Source organism: Nycticebus coucang, chromosome 1 (assembly GCF_027406575.1).
Source record: "Nycticebus coucang isolate mNycCou1 chromosome 1, mNycCou1.pri, whole genome shotgun sequence".
NCBI classification, from domain to species: Eukaryota; Metazoa; Chordata; class Mammalia; order Primates; family Lorisidae; genus Nycticebus; species Nycticebus coucang.
The window spans coordinates 191,226,884-191,244,092 of record NC_069780.1 but is presented as its reverse complement, the minus strand read 5'-3'; the positions used below and the strand labels follow the sequence as shown (position 1 = coordinate 191,244,092).

General features: G+C 42.4%; 2 protein-coding genes across 2 annotated transcripts in view; one reads left to right on the top strand and one right to left on the bottom strand.

Moving 5' to 3' along the window:
• Window positions 1-4,102, bottom strand: part of NSUN2 (NOP2/Sun RNA methyltransferase 2) — a 28,373-nt gene extending 24,271 nt beyond the window's left edge. The window contains exons 1-3 of the mRNA XM_053593172.1: window positions 3,740-4,102; window positions 3,474-3,631; window positions 2,599-2,703 (exon numbers count right to left, since the gene is read on the bottom strand). Of these exons, the coding sequence (XP_053449147.1) occupies window positions 2,599-2,703; window positions 3,474-3,631; window positions 3,740-3,835 (359 nt within the window). The 5' untranslated portion in view covers window positions 3,836-4,102. The remainder of the gene's footprint in view (window positions 1-2,598; window positions 2,704-3,473; window positions 3,632-3,739) is intronic.
• Window positions 4,103-4,240: 138 nt separating this feature from the next.
• Window positions 4,241-17,209, top strand: part of SRD5A1 (steroid 5 alpha-reductase 1) — a 35,336-nt gene continuing 22,367 nt past the window's right edge. The window contains exon 1 of the mRNA XM_053593195.1: window positions 4,241-4,678. Within this exon, the coding sequence (XP_053449170.1) occupies window positions 4,401-4,678 (278 nt within the window). The 5' untranslated portion in view covers window positions 4,241-4,400. The remainder of the gene's footprint in view (window positions 4,679-17,209) is intronic.

The following is a 17,209-nucleotide window of genomic DNA, read 5'->3' as shown; positions in this document are numbered from 1 at the left end:
ACTACATGATTAAAATTTTACTGCATTTATAACTGTAAAAGCTGTTCATTTATGAATAAAAACATGTAATAACTTTCAAATAGTTAAATAGACTAACCGTTAAAATGAATTAAAAAGTATGTTTCTTATATAGCTTTCAGAGCAACTTCATCTTTTCTATGCCAATAAATGTTTAGTAAAATCTTTGTAGATTTTAACCAATAAAATAATCCTGAAGAACTATATTTAATTTTTAGGTATTTAATTCAAATTGAGTTCATGAGTCTTTTAAGAAAAAGTCCTATGTGGACTTTCCTGAGGATAAATTAAAAGCATCACCGTCACCTTTGCTTTCTAAAAATTCCCAAGGGTTTATCATAAAAACTATAAATATACAAGATCTAAGACAAATCATCTTCAACTGAGACATTGACAAGCACACAAAAAGGATGACGATAAAGCCTGCTCTGATCACAGATTTATCAAATCAATTATCGTTTTGTAATAAAGGATAATTTCTACTGTTCTGATGAAAAGTAAGAAAAAAATGACATCTTATACTGTAACATTCCCTCTAGAAAATGCAGTTCTAAACACTTTCCTAAACTATGTTCTACTATATACCAAAGGATTAGGAAGAATTATATGATCCATTTCTGCATTTTGAACTATACAGAAAACCACGAGAAATCTTGGTAACTTTCTACTTTACTTGCTTGCTGAGAGATTTATGAGTATCCCACAACCAAGAAGTGAATCTGAATGAATAAATGTTTACAGAATAAAGCTGACAAGAAACTGTCATTGATACTGGTAAAAGCCAAGTAGTAGGAACCCAAATCATATAATGTTTTACTCATATCCTTCAGCTTTGTGTTCAGAAAAGTAAAGCAAAAAAATAACATAGAAGTTGCTGGCTGCTGGCAAAGAGTGATTCACTTTCATCTTTCACTCAGACATCCTGAGGGGCCTTTCTAAGGGGGAAGTACACATTGTGAAGTGCCCAAATGTCAAGACTTATTAGCAACCCCCCCCACTCCGTTTCTCATAATTGGTTGGAACCTGCAGAAAATGACCTCACTGAGAGGCCTCCACCCTGCAGATGCTGAAATGCTCCCTACTGGCTGAGACCAGAGCACAGAGACTTCCTCATCTTAAAAGTCCTTCTTACTCCATCACTGCACACACACAAGGTTTTAGGAAAAATGTTTTCAGGTGATTGTGTGAAGGAGCAAATATATGCGAAACTACAAAAACACAAGTAGCCTAACAGATGGCCTCTACTCCAAGCAGTGCACAAGAATCAGTACATTCAACAAAATCTTCAAAGTCTATCATCCACTTGTATTCAGGAGAAAAGCTTGATCATGTGAAGGTCACCTCATCTCAGCAAGGTTGTAACCGAAGGCTCAACAGCATCTTCCTTTTCCACTAATCTCACTGCCACAGACACACAATCAGCAACCACCAACAGCCACCCAAAAACCCGAATCATTTTCCTGAACCCTCTAAGCTTTTAAAATATGAATAAAATGTGTCATTACAAAAACCATCATTGAATTTTTTAGCATAAACTTGCAGATTTATTCTTATATCCCAGAAACACATTATATATGATGTGACATTTGGTTGTGATTTGGCTGAATATCAATTTAGCCTTTCAGCACTCATTTGAAACATGTGCGCTGTTTATGTCTGTGATATGGACACTGAAAATCCAAAAAGGCTGTAAGAGAAAAGTGACTAATTCTGTAACCCAGAGTTAATGAAACCTCACCTTGGTTTGTGATCACTTAAGAGTATCTAAAAAGGTAAGACAACAAATGCCACACACCTGAGTGGTCAAAATGTCAAAGGTGGACATAAAAGGTTTAATTGACCTTTTTATTAAAATTATCTAAAACATTTCTATTCTAAAAAATTAATACCTCAAAGTTAGTGATTAGAAATAGGAAACCATTAACAATTAGCTTTAACAACTTCTACAAATGTGCAAATTAGCCCAGAGTACTCCAGGCACTTTACAAAACACTTTGATTGCCAGCACGGGGGATCACCTTCACACAACTGAGACCTGAACTGGGCCAGGGGGAACAGATAGCCTAGAAGACACCTCCAGGACGGGCAAAGAAAGGGTGGCACTCAGAGCAGCAGTGTACTTGGACACTGAGGCAGTGGGCGAGTGCTGACAGCAGACTGTGGCAACCCTTCCTCAGATTGCCTGGGCTTTTTTAGAAGGTAGAGAAGCCACTCTGCAACAGTTAATGATTTGAGAAAACAAAGGCTGAAATGTGGAGATGGCAGAAGTGGTAATATCAAGGAAAGAAAGAGGCTGGATCCACCAGAAAGAGTTAACTGAACTTAACGTCTCAGAGAACTGTTAAGTCGTATGGGTAAACCTGCATGCCAACCTACATGGATAAAAGCACTGGGTATGAGAACATTAGGATGTCTGTAGATACGTCCAGGCTTTCATGTTTATAGCAAATGCAGTACTAAGGAATACATTCAAAGGACAGGAATTAATATCCCAAAGAAATACCCATCTGTTTGTGAAATTAAACAATTTTTTTAAAGGAAGAAAAAAGAAATAACCAACATGAAGTGTGGTGTACCTACCAACTGAGTGGCTGTGGGACTTCCACTTTCTGACCGTCTACCTCCAAGTCCTCCAACTCCTTGAAATACTTGTTCTTTAAGCAATGGAGAATCTCTTTTGCATGGCTGTTAAAAAATAAAACTATTATTATCATTGCTTAACACTTTGTTGCAGCAATTGTCTGATTCCTTTTCTGAATGTATCTGTCTTGTTCCTTCTCTGCGAGGTTTTTAATCTGGTCCGTATCTTAAACATTGTTATTGTTGTTAAATTTTAAGCCTTTTTAATTTTGTGAAGGCAAAAAGTGGAAGCCTAATGAACATGTGTATATGTGAAAATAAAAGAAAAAAAGGCACGTTTCAAACTGATCTATAACGCTACTTTAATACCTTCTGTCTGTTATAAGGCTGCAAGTGTTTTAAAACTAAATCCAGCTTTGAATGGAGAGACGACATTTATGAGTCACTGACTTTTTACTCTGTATTCCTTCAAAATGCAAAGAATCTTCATTGATCGTGAAGAACATTTCTTCCCTTCCAAATATCCCTACACTTTCGCTTTTCTTGGAAAAATGAAATTATAAAGACTGGGGAGGAGGACCAAGGGATTTCCTGCAAATTGGATGCCATGAACTCTCTACAAATTTTCTTAAAGGATCCTCAGCTCACAAATCTCCAGAATCCAACCCTTCTCAGATTATTTCTCCCTTTCCACCTGCAATACTCTCCCAACCTATCTCATCGGACCTGTGCTCACTCCTCAATGCTCCCTGAGTCTACACTGCTGAAATGCAACAGTTCTCTGCCACTATAAAACTTGGGAGAAACCCACCTCGCTTTCAACCTCCCGCATCCTCGTCTCAATTTCCGAGAAAATAAAAGCACAGCCCCCCTACCTTTTGTACCCGGTAATTCTCAGGGTGGCCGGGAGGGGCTCCCTGAGCGCGTCCATGAACTGGCCCCACTCGCCCTCGGGTACAATCTTGAGCTCCTGGTAGTAGTGCTCGAACAGCTTGTTCTCCTTGACGATCTCAGGGTACCCGCCTTCCCAGCCCTGAGGAAGGAAAGGGATTTTTACCCCCAGGGCCCAAGGGCTACCCCTCGCCGCCGCTCCGCAGGCCTCGGCCCGGGAGGCACCCGCCCACCGCGCCCCGGCTCCTACCGCCTCGCCGCGCTTCCCGCCGCCCTCGGCGCCATCCTCCGCGCCCTCGGCCCGTCGCTGCTGTGGGAGCCGCCGGCCCCGCGCCCGCCGCCCCATGGCCCACAAGGCCGCGCCCGCCGCGCGCAGACACCGGCCCGCCACTGCCGGGCCGCTCGCAGGACTTCCGGCCAGAACTGGAGGCCCCACGTGTGCGCAGCGGGTCCTCAGAGGGGCCTGTGAGGATCGTCGAGAAATAAGCCAAAAGCACCACAATCTGTCCTCCCGGATTGCGAGAGGAAACCGCAGACATCCCCGAGAGAGATGAAGCCTCCAGGGTCCCCTGCCCCGAGGGAAGCCCCCGCGGCGCGGCCAGGATCCCCACGCGGGCTCAGGCAGCTCCGCGGACAAGCCGAGATCCGCGCGTGCGCAGAGCGGGGCGGCGCGGGGCGGGGCGGGGCTCTGGTTTAGGCGTGGGCAGCCGCTGAGAGGCGGGGCCTGCTGCGGGCCCCGCCCTTTACCCCCGCTGGTGCCTGGTCCCACCTCCGCAAGCCGAGCTCGCTGCTCGGGCGAGTCCGGAGGTGTCCTGGGCGAGGTCGCGCAGTCGCCTCCGGCTCCTCTCCACTGCCCTATATGAGGGCCGCCGCAGCCGCCGGAGCATGGGACGTGCAGTGCATCCCTGGAGATGGGGCTGGCGGAGGAGCGCCTGCTGGACGAGCTCGCCTACCTGGAGGGCTTAATGGCCCTAGTGCTGCACGGACTGCTCCTGCTGCGGGGCTCGCCCTACGGCCGCCACTCGTCCAACTCCGGTCTCCGCTTGCCGGCGCGGGCCGCCTGGCTGATGCAGGAGCTGCCTTCGCTGGCCGTGCCGCTCTACGAGTGCGCCCGCGCGTCGCCCGAGCGCCTCCGCAGCTGGCCCAACTGCATCCTTCTGGCCATGTTTCTCGTCCACTACCTACAACGGTACCGCGTCTCTCCCGCCGCCCCCTAGTCCTCTGCCTCCCGCCCGCCTTGAGTGCCCATTGCCTTCTCGCAGTGGTCACCCGACACGCGCTGTGCCCTCTCTCCACCCATGCACCTTCTCGCCGCCTACCCCTCTTTGGCTCTGCGTGGGTCCCGTTCCCCTGCGTTCCAGGTGTTCTCTCCCCATGTCCCCAGGCTCGGGATTTAGTTGAGAAACAAGTGGGATTAGTCTGGGAAAAGCAGGAGACTGTTAAAAAGGATTAAAAGGGAGCGATAGAAAAATTGTGAAACTTTGATTTGGAAACTATTAACTATTGAATTCAGAGTCCAGAGTATAATGTTGATGGTCTCAAATCACCCTAGCAAGTGCTTATTTCACCCTTTCTGCTCTTGTGCCTGCCTGCCAACCCACACAGGTCACTTTTAGAGTCTTTTACCTCCACATTTTGCAGGGAGCCCCAGGACTTGCATAACAACTTCCCAGACAACAACCTTAAACCTTAACAAATGAAATTCAATACGTGTATGGACCCAAGAACCCTGGAAACCCGTTTGTCCATCTTTTCCTATATCACGAGAAACTGAAAATCTGCTTTTGTTAACCGTGGCTTACGCCAAAGGGCCCAGTAAATTGGTTCACTTTGTTACTAGTTGCTGACATTAAGTATTACTGAAAACAGGTGTCCTTAGATAATGGTAAATAACAATGTGAAATGATGCAAAATTGCTGGGCAATTCAGAGATGGGGTTAAACTAGTATGGGTTGGTGGGGTCCATCAGACTTATTAAGGATGACTTCTGAATCTTTTTGTTTTGTTTTAAAAAGGATGTCTCTGCAGCTGAAGAAGTTGAACCACCTTAAAAACCCCCACTTTGTAGAAAGATAGGGAGAATTCATTGCATGTTTCTAAGCTACTTTTCTTTCTCCTGGTGTCTTACATCTCAGTAAGGAGAAAGAACAGGTTTCACAGCTCCCATGCCACAAGCAAGAGTCTGGGACCTAAGATGGTTCTCAGGAAATAAATGACCTGGATACCAGCACCTAACACCTGTAGTCAGTGTTCCCATTCTGCTTTTATGAGGGCACTTTAAAGAGGGACAAAGTCAATATTCAACAAAGGTTTAGTGAATACCATGTACCCAAACTATTAAGCAAAATCATTATCAGACTGCTGGGTTTTTTTATTCTTTGTAAGATGATGCAACATTGCTGCAACTTTCCTATCTGTATACACTTTTCCATAAATTTCCAGAAGCTATGTCTGTTTTTCTAATGGCTAGAAGCAAGTTCTAGGGTCAAACTGTTCAGTGCTCTTCCAACCCTATCACTCATAACCTCATAAGTTACCACGCTGCTCTGTACCAAAGTTTTCCTTCTTGTAAAATGGGCATCATGATGGTACTTCCCTGTGGGACTGGCATGTGTTTTGAGCATGGCTTGCATGGTGCTGGCATGTCTGAATACTCAACAAATGCCAGCCCGATTCTGCATCACTATCCTGTATATCCACGAACGTACTCTGGGAGTCATTCATGCACCTCACCGCCGGCCCTCTGGGCCAATGAGATGTGACACTGGAAAGAAAGAGAGCACTGCACATGGTTTTGCCTGAAAACCTGAGCTGAAGGTTTCAACACATCATGTTTAATTGTACTCAGGCTCTCTCAAGTGGGAGAGTGAATGCCACCTCCCAAAGGGCCAAAGGCACCTCCTAAGTGACACCTGGAGTAGATCATTTCACATGCCTGAGGGCACTGAGACACAGCCAGCGGACAGGGGCTGCTGGGGCGAGACTGATTACCAGACTAGTGGTCTTAAAAACTGCTCCAAAAGGCTTTGCAAGGTCAGGTATGATTTTTAAAACTGCTGGGCTTTTATGTTGCACATGGTCCTGTGCATTCCTGTCCTGTTCCCTGGGACATTTAAGTTTTCCAAATAGAAAAGATAAACATTTTCCATTCTACCCAAGCAACTAATTTATTAAACAGTCATTTGACCTAAGTTGCTGAGCACTTGGAAGAGAAGTGGAGTGGAAACAGCTCTTAGCAAAGGTGATAAACCATCCCAGCAGGTCCTGTGAATGGTAGAGCCCCGTATTAGTGCAGGGCGCTGCAGGTATTAGAGACCCAGCTGGAAAGGAGGCTGAGTCAACACAAACCTGAGTCTTGGGGGACTCAGAGCCTGGGGAGCCTTGCACCTTGCAGAACTCGGCAGGTGTCCACAGTGGCCCCTGCAGCTCGCTGAGCTGTGGGCTTGTGCAGGAGTGATGTGGGGCTCTCCCTGGAGAGTTTGAGAGCATGGGAGCTGTGAGAATCAAGGCTAGGCCCATGGGAGCCTATGGCTGTTCCCAGAGCTACGGACAGTTCTGAGGACGATGAAGATGGAGGGGGCAGTCTCTCAGGGGGAAGGAAAAGGAGAAGGAGGGTGTGTTTGCTTTTGGGGGAAAGGAGACCTGAGTGTTCTGTTTGTATTTATTCAGCATGCATTCACCGAGGACTGCTATGAGAGCCTGGCAAAGCATAGGCATGCAGAGATAAGATATTCTCTTGCATGAGATGTTGCAATGTTCTGTCAGACTGTGTGGGATCTCTTGGCCAAAAGGCCCAATGGGGAGAATGGAACACAGCAAGCCCTGGCACTGCCTGGTTCCCCCAAGGAGGGCAAAAGGCATCTTTGGGAACATCTTCCAGTCTATAGCAGGGACAAGAGTTGAACTAACCACCTTCTTCCTGCATTGAAGCCACTTCTTTTGGCCCCAGGGTGGATGGTCTCACTCCATCCCTAGCCTTCCTGAGTGTGTGGAGTGTCTGGCCCGGTGCCTGCTACCTGAGGCATGTGCATTCTCCAGCCTCTCACCAGGCCTCCCTCCTTCTCACCCAAGGGCTCTCCTAAGCCTGTGCTTTCCTCTGACCTCCAAACTTAGCTGGTCTGTCGTCTGTGGTCACAGTGATGCTCCCTCCTCTGCCTCCCCTGTGTTCTTCCTGTTCCCTGACCCAGGTCCTAGTCACCAGTTCTGGTTCCCTTTGGGCTTCCTCACCCTTCCCTCCTGCCTTCCCTACCCTCACTTTTGAATCCTGCTTTGCTAGACACAGCAGCACTCTCCCGTTGTCACCAGCATCAGCTCTGTGTGTGTATCACAGGCCTTCCACGGGGCTTTCCAGGCTGCTGGCTGTTCTCCTCCTGGCTGTCTCTCTAGACAAGCAGGCTTATCCAGTATTACCTGGAGTGCTTTTGCTCTCATCTCTTCCCCTCCCCTCGCAGCAGTGACTTCACTAGTTGGGATTACTTCTTCATCGCTCATCCATTTAGCAGACAGTTACAAAGGATCAGCGCGTCCAGCACTGCTTGCCCTGGGAGTCCTCAGCAGCAACGTCATGACAAGTTGCCCAGTGGTCCAGAGTGATGCCCATCCTCTTCCTAACACCTGCCCCCGGGTTCATGCTGAGCCAGTGCAATTTTGCTTTTGTCATTACCCCTGGTTACAATCCCTCAGAGAACCTAAGCTCCTTCTGAGTCATTGTTCCTCTTACATAATTCTACCAGTGGTCTCTTGGGGGAGGCCTGGCCCCATTTTTAGATGGGCCATGGTGTCATGTAAAAACACAGCAGGGAACTGAGAGGGTGAAAGGTGTTAAATGAAAAAATTGGCTGCATTAAAATTTTAAGGAGTTTACTTGAGCAGACGGAGATTCATGAATCAGTGCCAAACCACAAGAGGTTTTGGTTCCATCAAGGGAGCGCATGGGAAAGCTTATTAATATGTCTGCACAAACAAGACAAATATTTGGTTAGGGTAAAAAGTTCCCGGGCAGAATTTAGTTGGCAAAGTCTCCAGTTGGAGGTTAGTTGGTAGTTTCTTATTGGTAATGTCTCCAGTTGGAGGTTAGTTGGTAGTTTCTTATTGGTAATGTCTCCAGTTGGAGGTTAGTTGGCGATTTCTGATTGGTTAAGCTTAAGTTTCCTTTTACTCTTTATAGTGAGTTGGGTTTTGGTTTGCTTATGTAGGACCTGAAGCACAGTCTTAGCCTAATGATTACCTGATTACATACATGTATTTTGTTTGTTTGTTTGTTTTGCAGTTTTTGGCTGGGGCTGGGTTTGAACCCACCACCTCCGGCATATGGGGCCAGCACCCTACCCCTTTGAGCCACAGGCACTGCCCTATCCAATATTTTTTTAAGGAGGGCACACTGGATCCTTGGCTCTTGCTTTGTGGATTTGAATAATCTAAGAGAAGAAAAAGTATGCAAAAGTGTAGGGTGATGGAAAATGAAATATTCTTTGTGAACCGAATGTTGCCTTGAAGGAGCAAAGTGCTTACTTAACACGTGAACTGCCGTGGGAGTTGTATTTAACTTACACTAGTTTCTTTACCTATCTTGATCTAATAAAACACCATGACCTCAAGGAAAAAGTTGTTTTGTTTTTTTTTTTCCTAGTGTAGCAGGCAATATGTTAAGCATGCACTTTTGTTGGAATCTGTGAGATGCAAGCGTGAGGGACGCAAATCTAGGAAGTGCTACAGATTTCAGTAGTCTCGAATTGCTGAGAAAAAGTGATAAAGTCAATTATTAACCACTGTCTGGGCTAGTCATGGTGACTTATATCTGTAATCCTAGCACTTTGGGAGGCCAAGGCAAGAGGATCACTTTAGTCCAGGAGTTCAAGACCAGGCTGAGCAGCATAGCAAGACCTTATCTCTACAAAAAATAAAAACTTAGCCAGGCATGATTGCATATGCCTGTAGTCCCAGATACTCAGAGGCTGAGGCAGGAAGAGTGCTTGAGCCCCAGGAGTCTGAGGTTGCAGTGAGCTACAATGACACCACTGCTCTCCAGCCAGGGCTGCAGTGAAATATTAAAAAAAAAAAAACTCTCAGGGCAGCGCCTGTGGCTCAGCGGGTAGGGCGCCGATCCCATATGCCGGAGGTGGAGGGTTCAAACCCAGCCCCGGCCAAATTAAAAAAAAAAAAAAAAAAACTCTCAGTTTTAACCATTTAACAGTAATTAAGTCTTCCACAGACTAAATTACTCCTAAATTACCATGTTACTTATTTTATTGTTCCCTAACTTAGGGGTGCATAGATTGTCCTGAGAGATGAGGTGCAATTGCTTTTATTTTTCAAGTTAAATCATTTGCTGAATGAATGCCTTATTTGTTGTGGCAGGAAAACGGAGGCATTGTTATTCCAGTTTGTTGGTAACCGTATTTCAAGACATAATTTTTTTGGTTTGCTATGTAAATGAAACAGGCATGAAACTTGCTTCCAAGATTGTAAAACCCGAAAATACTTACTTTAAATGTTTGAAGAGTACTCATTCCGAGTGGTTGCTTGCATTTTGAGTCTCTAGAATAGTGGTTCTCAACCTTCCTAATGCCGCGGCCCTTTAATACAGTTCCTGTGGGTTGCGACCCACAGGCTAAGAACTGCTACTCTAGAATAAATGCTTCATGTCCTTCCCCTTCTGAGCAGATCACATCCAGCAGATGAACATAACCAGTAATTTGCCAGTTAGTGGTGGTTAATACTGTACAAGCAATTATCCTACTGGTTTGAAATCAAGTACTGCATAGGAGCCTGAGAAGCTCAGAGCTCTCTGTTCCTGCTGTGGTGCCACCCCACAGCCTCCATGGAAAGTGAGAGTGGACATGTAGGCTAGCTCTGGCGGTTTTGCTCATTTTGGTAATCCATTTTCTTCCTACATGTTTATAGGGTACTTTCTTTTTTCTTCTTAGATGGATGATCTGTGTTTGACTATTTATTAATTTTGTCTAATCATCTCTGAGCCTTTCCAATCAACAATATAGGTCATCAGCCCAGGAAATGTAATTTCTCCATCTCACTCATCCAGTCTGTTCTGAATTCTATTAGCTGCTGGGACTTAAGAAATCTGTCAATATGGCATGCAAAGGAACCTCAAGTTGAAATACAAGCATCTTGTAGAAAATTTGGAAAATATAGAGGAACTCAGGGAAGAAAATAAAAATTGCCTATAATTCCATTACTTAGAGATAATGTTGGTAACATTGTGGTGTATCTTTTTCCCCATCTCCTTCATTGTTCTTAATAATGTTTTGATAAATTAAGCAGTAAAGATACATACAACACAGTCTATCATAAGCTACTTTTGGCTCTTAGCATAATAGCATAAGTATTTTTCTGACTTAATAGAAACAATAAAAATGACTTCTAGCAGCTATTCAATGTGCCATGGACCAGGCCTTCCTACCCTTCAGTGGGTCCTCCTGCTGTGGTGGACGGAGCACCAGGGAAGGTGGCACTGGCGCCCTGCCACTGCCTCGCTCGTGGAGTCTCCACCGGCCACATCACCATGTTTCCCTGGGCCGCCGTGTTATCATCTGCAAAATAGGGATGATAGTAACAGTTTTGAAATGCGAAAAAAGGCATTTAGTGTAAGATTAAGGATTATGAGAAACACTTATATCAGGAACTCTATCAGAAGCACTTTTATATTACGTCTAAGCTTATAAGCTCAACCAGAAGAAGACAGCAAATTGTCTCAGCTGTCGAGGCTCCAAAGAAACTCTGACTTCTTACACTCTTACACACTTCTTACGGTCCCATCACCAAAGATGTCCCACATTCCTGGTTGCTTTACAGACACCAAGGTTTGCTGTTTCCATGATAATAAAAGTAACTTGGTGAAATGCATCTGGTTTCTTTACAGGGAGTGGAAAGAAAATAAAATAGGAAAATTGTAACATGACCAAACAGAATGTCAAGTTCAGTTATAGGCTTCATCTGATGAGTTGGAAAATAGAATTCCTGTGTGGCTTTCTAGGACTTGACTGTATTGTGTCCCTAAGGTTATTGTCAGGAAAGAAATGGGTTTAGAACATGTTACCTGATACTTATTTTAACTTTATTCAAATTAGTATGAGGGTACAATACTTAGGTTACATTCTTCTCACTTCCTGGGTAAAGTTCCATTTATAGAAGAGCCCCTCACCTGGGGGTGTGTTAACACCCTCACAATGTGCACATTAAGGTGAGATCCCACCTCACGCCCTACCTCCTGCCATACGTCTCCCCCCCTTCCCTCTACCCCCGAACTAGACTATAATAGTGTTTTATTGTTCTTATGAACATGTAATTATTTATATATTGATTTCACATTAGTATGGAGTATGTTAGATATTTATTTTTCCATTCTTGAGATATTTTACTAAGAAGAATGTATTTCAACTCCATCCAGGTCAATGTAAAAGATGTAAAGTCTCCATCTTTTTTCATGCCTGAATAATATTCCATGGTATCCATATACCACAGTTTGTTGATCCATTCATGGGTGGATAGGCACTTAGGTTCCTTCCACAACTTGGCAGTTAAAAGTTGAGCCACAATAAACATTCTAGTGCAAATGTCTTTGTGGCAAAATGTTTTTTGTTTTTCTGGGTTGAGAGACCTAGTAATGGCATCGCAGGGTCAAAGGGACGGTCTACTTTTAGATCTTTGAGGATTCTCCATACTTCTCTCCAAACGGCCTGTATTAGTTTGCAATCCCACAAGCAGTGTAGAAGTGTTCCCTTCTCTCCACATCCATGCCAGCATGTGGTATTTGGGGACTTTGTGATGGGGGCTAATCTTGCTGAGATTAGATGATATCTTGGAGTGGTTTTGATTTGCATTTCTCTGATGATTAAACACGATTAGCATTTTTTCGTGTTTGTTTGATTATTCGTCTGTCATCCTCAGAGAAGTTTTTGTTCAAATCACTTGCCAACTTATAAAAAAAGTTTGCACTTTTCTTATTGTTTAATTTGCATTCTCTGTAGATTCTAGTTATCAGGCCTTTGTCAAATTCATAACATGCAAAAATCTTCTCTCATTCTGAGGGCTGTCTGTTTGCTCTGTTTGTGGTACTCTCAGCTGTGCAAAAGCTTTTTAGCTTGATCAAGTCCCAGTTCTTTATTTTTGGTGTCGCTGTAATTGCTGGGGGTGGGGCGTGTCTTCCTCATAAAGTTTTTTCCCCAGGCCAATATCTTCAAGTGTTTTCTCGACACTCTCTTCTAAAATTTTTATTGTTTCATGTCTTAAAATTAGATCTTTTATCCAACAAGAATCAATTTTTGTCAAAGGTGAGAGGTGCAGGTCCATTTTCAGTCTTCTTCATGTGCATAACCAGTTACTCCAGCACCACTTGTTAAATAAGGATTCTTTTCCCCATTTCATGTTTTTGTTAGGCTTATCAAAAATTAAATGACAATATGTGGCTGAGGTCATTTCTACCATGCTGTTTTGATCACCATAACCTTGTAATATAACCTGAAGTCTGGCAAGGTGGTGCCTCCAGATTTGTTTTTATTTCTAAGAACTGTATTTGCTATTCAGGTTTTTTTCTGGTTCCATATAAATCAAAGTACTATTTTTTCAAGATCTTTAAAGTAGGCATTATTGCTTTGATGGGGATTGCATTATATCTATAGATTGCTTTGGGTAGTATGGACATTTTAATGATGTTAATTCTTCCCAGCCATGAACATGGTGTGTTCTTCCATTTGTTGACATCTTCTGCTATTTCCTTTCTCAAAGTTTCATAATTCTCTTTGTAGAGATCTTTCACATCTTTTGTTAGATATATTCCTAGGTATTTCATCTTCTTTGGTGCTATTGTAAAATGAAAAGAGTCTTTGATTTTATTTTTGGCTTGACAATTGTTGGCATATATGACGTGTACTGATTTGTGGGTATTGATTTTGTAACCTGAGTTGCTGCTATATTCCTTGATCACTTCTAAGAGCTTTGTAGTTAAATCCCTGGGGTTTTCCAGTTATAAGATCATGTCATCTGTGAAGAGGGAGAGTTTGACCTCCTCTGTCCCCATTTGGATTCCTTTGATCTCCTTCTCTTGCCTGATTGTGATGGCTGGGACTTCCAACATTATATTAAATAGTAGTGGAGGCAGTGGGCATCCTTGTTGGGTTCCAGATTTGAGTGGGAATGCTTTCAGTTTTACTCCATTCAATATGATATTAGTTGTAGGTTTGCTGTAGATAGCCTCTATAACATGGGTTCTCAAACTGTGAGTCACAACCCCTTTGGACCATATTAAAGGTTCATGGCATTGGGAATGTTGAGAACCATTGCTCTATCAACTTAAGGAATGTTCCTTCTAAGCCTATTTTCTTGAGTTTTTAATCATGAAAGGATGCTGGATATTGTCAAAAGCCTTTTCTGCATCAATTGAAAGAATCAAACGGTCTTTGTTTTTGATTCTATTTATGTGGTGTATTATATTTATAGATTTGCTTGTGTTGAACCAACCTTGTGTCTCTGGGATAAAACCCATTTGATGATGGTGTATAACCTTTTTAATGTGTTGTATTCTGTTTGCTAATATCTTGTTGAATATTTTTGCATTGATATTCATTAACGATATTGGTCTATAGTTTTCTTTTTTTGTTGAGTCCTTTTCTGGTTTTGGGATCAGGGTGATACTTGCTTCATAGAATGTCTTGGGGAGGATTCCTTCTTTCTCTATATTTTGGAAAAGTTTATGCATTATAGGAACTAGTTCCTCTTTGAAAGTTTGATAGAATTCTGGTGTGAAACTGTCTGGTTCAGGGCTTTTCTTTTTGGGGAGATTTTGTCTAATTGATGCTATTTCAGTACTTGATATTGGTCTATTCAAGATTTCTAAATCTTTCTGGCTGAGTTTTGGAAGGTATTGTGCTTCCAGATATTAGTCCATCTCTTCTACATTTTCATATTTTTGGGAATAGAGTTTTTATAGTAATTGTTGAGAATCTTTTGTATTTTGTGGCATCTGTTGTTATTTCCCCTTTATCATTTCTGATTGTAGTTATTAGAGATCTTGTTTTTCTGTTTCTGGTTAGTCTAGCCAAGGGTTTATCAATTTTATTAATCTTTTCTAAGAACCAACTTTTTGTTTTGCTGATCTTCTGAATAATTCTTATGTTTTCAATTTCATTTCATTGTGCTCTAATTATGATTTTTCTTTTCTTCTGCTGGGTTTGGGATTAGATTGTTCTTCCTTTTCCAGTTGCTAGAGATAGTCCATTAGGTCGCTGATTTGCTCTTTTTCTGTTTTCTTGATGAAGGCATCTGATGCTATAAATTTCCCTTTAAGGACTACCTTTACAGTATCTCACAGGTTTTGATAGTTTGTGTCTTAATTATCATTTTGTTCCAGAAATCTAATCTCTTCTTGATCTCATCTATGATCCAGCTATCATTCAGCATAATGTTATTTAGTTTCCATGATTTTATTTGAGTATGAAGATTTGTGTTGCTGTTGAGTTCAACTTTTATTCTAATGATGGTCTGATAAGATACAGCAGATAATTCCTATTGTTTTGAATTTTTTGAGGTTAGCCTTGTGACCTAAGATATGATCAATTTTGGAAGATGATCAATGGGCTGATGAGAAGAATGTGTGTTTGGTTTTGTTAGGATAAAGTGTTCTATAAATGTCTATAAATGTCTGTTAAGTCTCTTAGTTCTAGGGTCTTGTTTAAGTCCATTATTTCTTTGTTTAGTTTCTGCTTGTAGGATCTGTCCAGTACTGCCAATGGGGGTCTTAAAATCTCCAACTATTATAGTGTAGGAAGATATCATATTGTTCAGATCAGTTAGGATTTGTTTTATATATCGAGGACCATTCAGGTAGGGTGCATAGATTTTAACTATTAAAATCTCTTCGTACTGTGTGTTTCCCTTGACCAACAGGTAGGGTCCATCTTTGTCTTTATTATTTTTGTTGGTTTGAATCCCATTGTATCTGCATACAAGATTGCAACCCCAGCTTTTTTTTTTGCTTTCCTTTTGCCTGGAATACCCATCCCTTCACCCTGAGTATTGATTTATCTTTTGAGGTAAGGTGAGTTGAGGTAGGCAATAGATATCTGGCCTGAGTTTTTATATCCAGTTGGCCAGCCTATGCTTCTGTAAAGGAGAATTCAAACTCTCACATTAATTGAGAGAATTGATAGATGTGGCAGAGTTTTGGTCATCTTGCTTTTTAGGAGTCTAGACCTTAATTTTATGCCTCTCACCATTGTGGAAGCTAGGCTTTTTTTTTTAATTTCTGGGTAGGTTTACTTTGGTGGTGTACCCGCCTGTTGATTATGAAGAATGGGTCTGAGTATTTCCTGCAGAGCTGGTTGAGTCATGGCAAATTTCTTCAGCTTGTGGATATCAATGAAGTATTTGATTTTTCCATCACAATTCAAATTCAGTTTAGCAGGGTATAGGATCGTGGGCTGGAAATTGTTTTGTTTAAGAAGGTTGAAGGTCAATGACCATCCTTTTCTGCCTTGAAAGGTTTTGGCTGAAAGATCTGCAGTCATCCTTATACTTTTCCCTTTGTAAGTAATACTTTTGTAAGTAATACTTTTCTTACGTCTGGATGCTTGCAGAAGTTTCTCCGTCATACTAACATTGGCAAAATTAATTACAATGTGTCTAGGACAGGCATCCTCAAACTTTTTAAACAGGGGGCCAATTCACTGTCCCTCAGACCGTTGGAGGGTCGGACTATATTTAAAAAAAATATATATATGAACAAATTCCTATGCACACTGCACATATCTTATTTTGAAGTAAAAAACAAAACGGGAACAAATACAATTCACACGGCTTCATGTGGCCCACAGGCCGCAGTTTGAGGACGCCTGGTCTAGGAGATGCTTTGTTTGGATTGAGTCGTGCTGGGATTCTGAAACTATCTATGAAAATTTCTGTATCTCTTGCAATACTTGGGAAGTTTTCTGCCATAATGTCTTGGAGCAGAGAATTTGTGCCTTTGAGACCATCTTCTTCTCCTTCAGGAATCCCTATAATTCAGATGTTTGATTTCTTGGAATGATCCCGTAACTCTCTTGGGGAATATTATGTTCTTTTTCTCCGTTTTTCTACCTCTTTGAATGATAGGGGTAGTTCAAAAGTTTTGTCTTCTTTATCTGAGATTCTTCCTTCACACTGATGAACTCTATTTCTGAGGGACATTACTGTATTTTGAAGCTCCTCTAATACCTTTTTCAATTCCTTAACCTCTGCTATGTCTTTCCTCATTTTGTCCATATCCTTGGTAACTTTGTCTTTGAATTCATTAATTTCTTGAGACAATTTCTGAACTGTTTTTTGGTTCTCTGTTTCCATCTTTTCCTCCATTACAATTACTTTATTTGCCATCCATATTAAATTCTGTTCCTGAAATTTCAGTAATTTCTCTGTGGATGAGATTCTCTGTTGTATTTTCTTTGATGTCCCCAAGAGGCATTGATCTGCTCTGATTTTTTATGTTGCCAGAGTTCTTCAGCTAATTCCTCCTCATGAATATTTTCAGCTTCTTCCTCTTTTTCTCTTTTTTAATATGTTGATTATACTTTTTTAGTTGAATTGATAGGTTGTCCCTGTTGAGTCCACTCCTCACTGTTGCAGTGCCACCACTGCACTGGAGGAGGCCAGAGATCCAAAGATAAGTCCACAGTCACTTAGACACCCACCTGCCCATACATTCAAGCTCAGAGAGCCTGGCAGAGGGGCA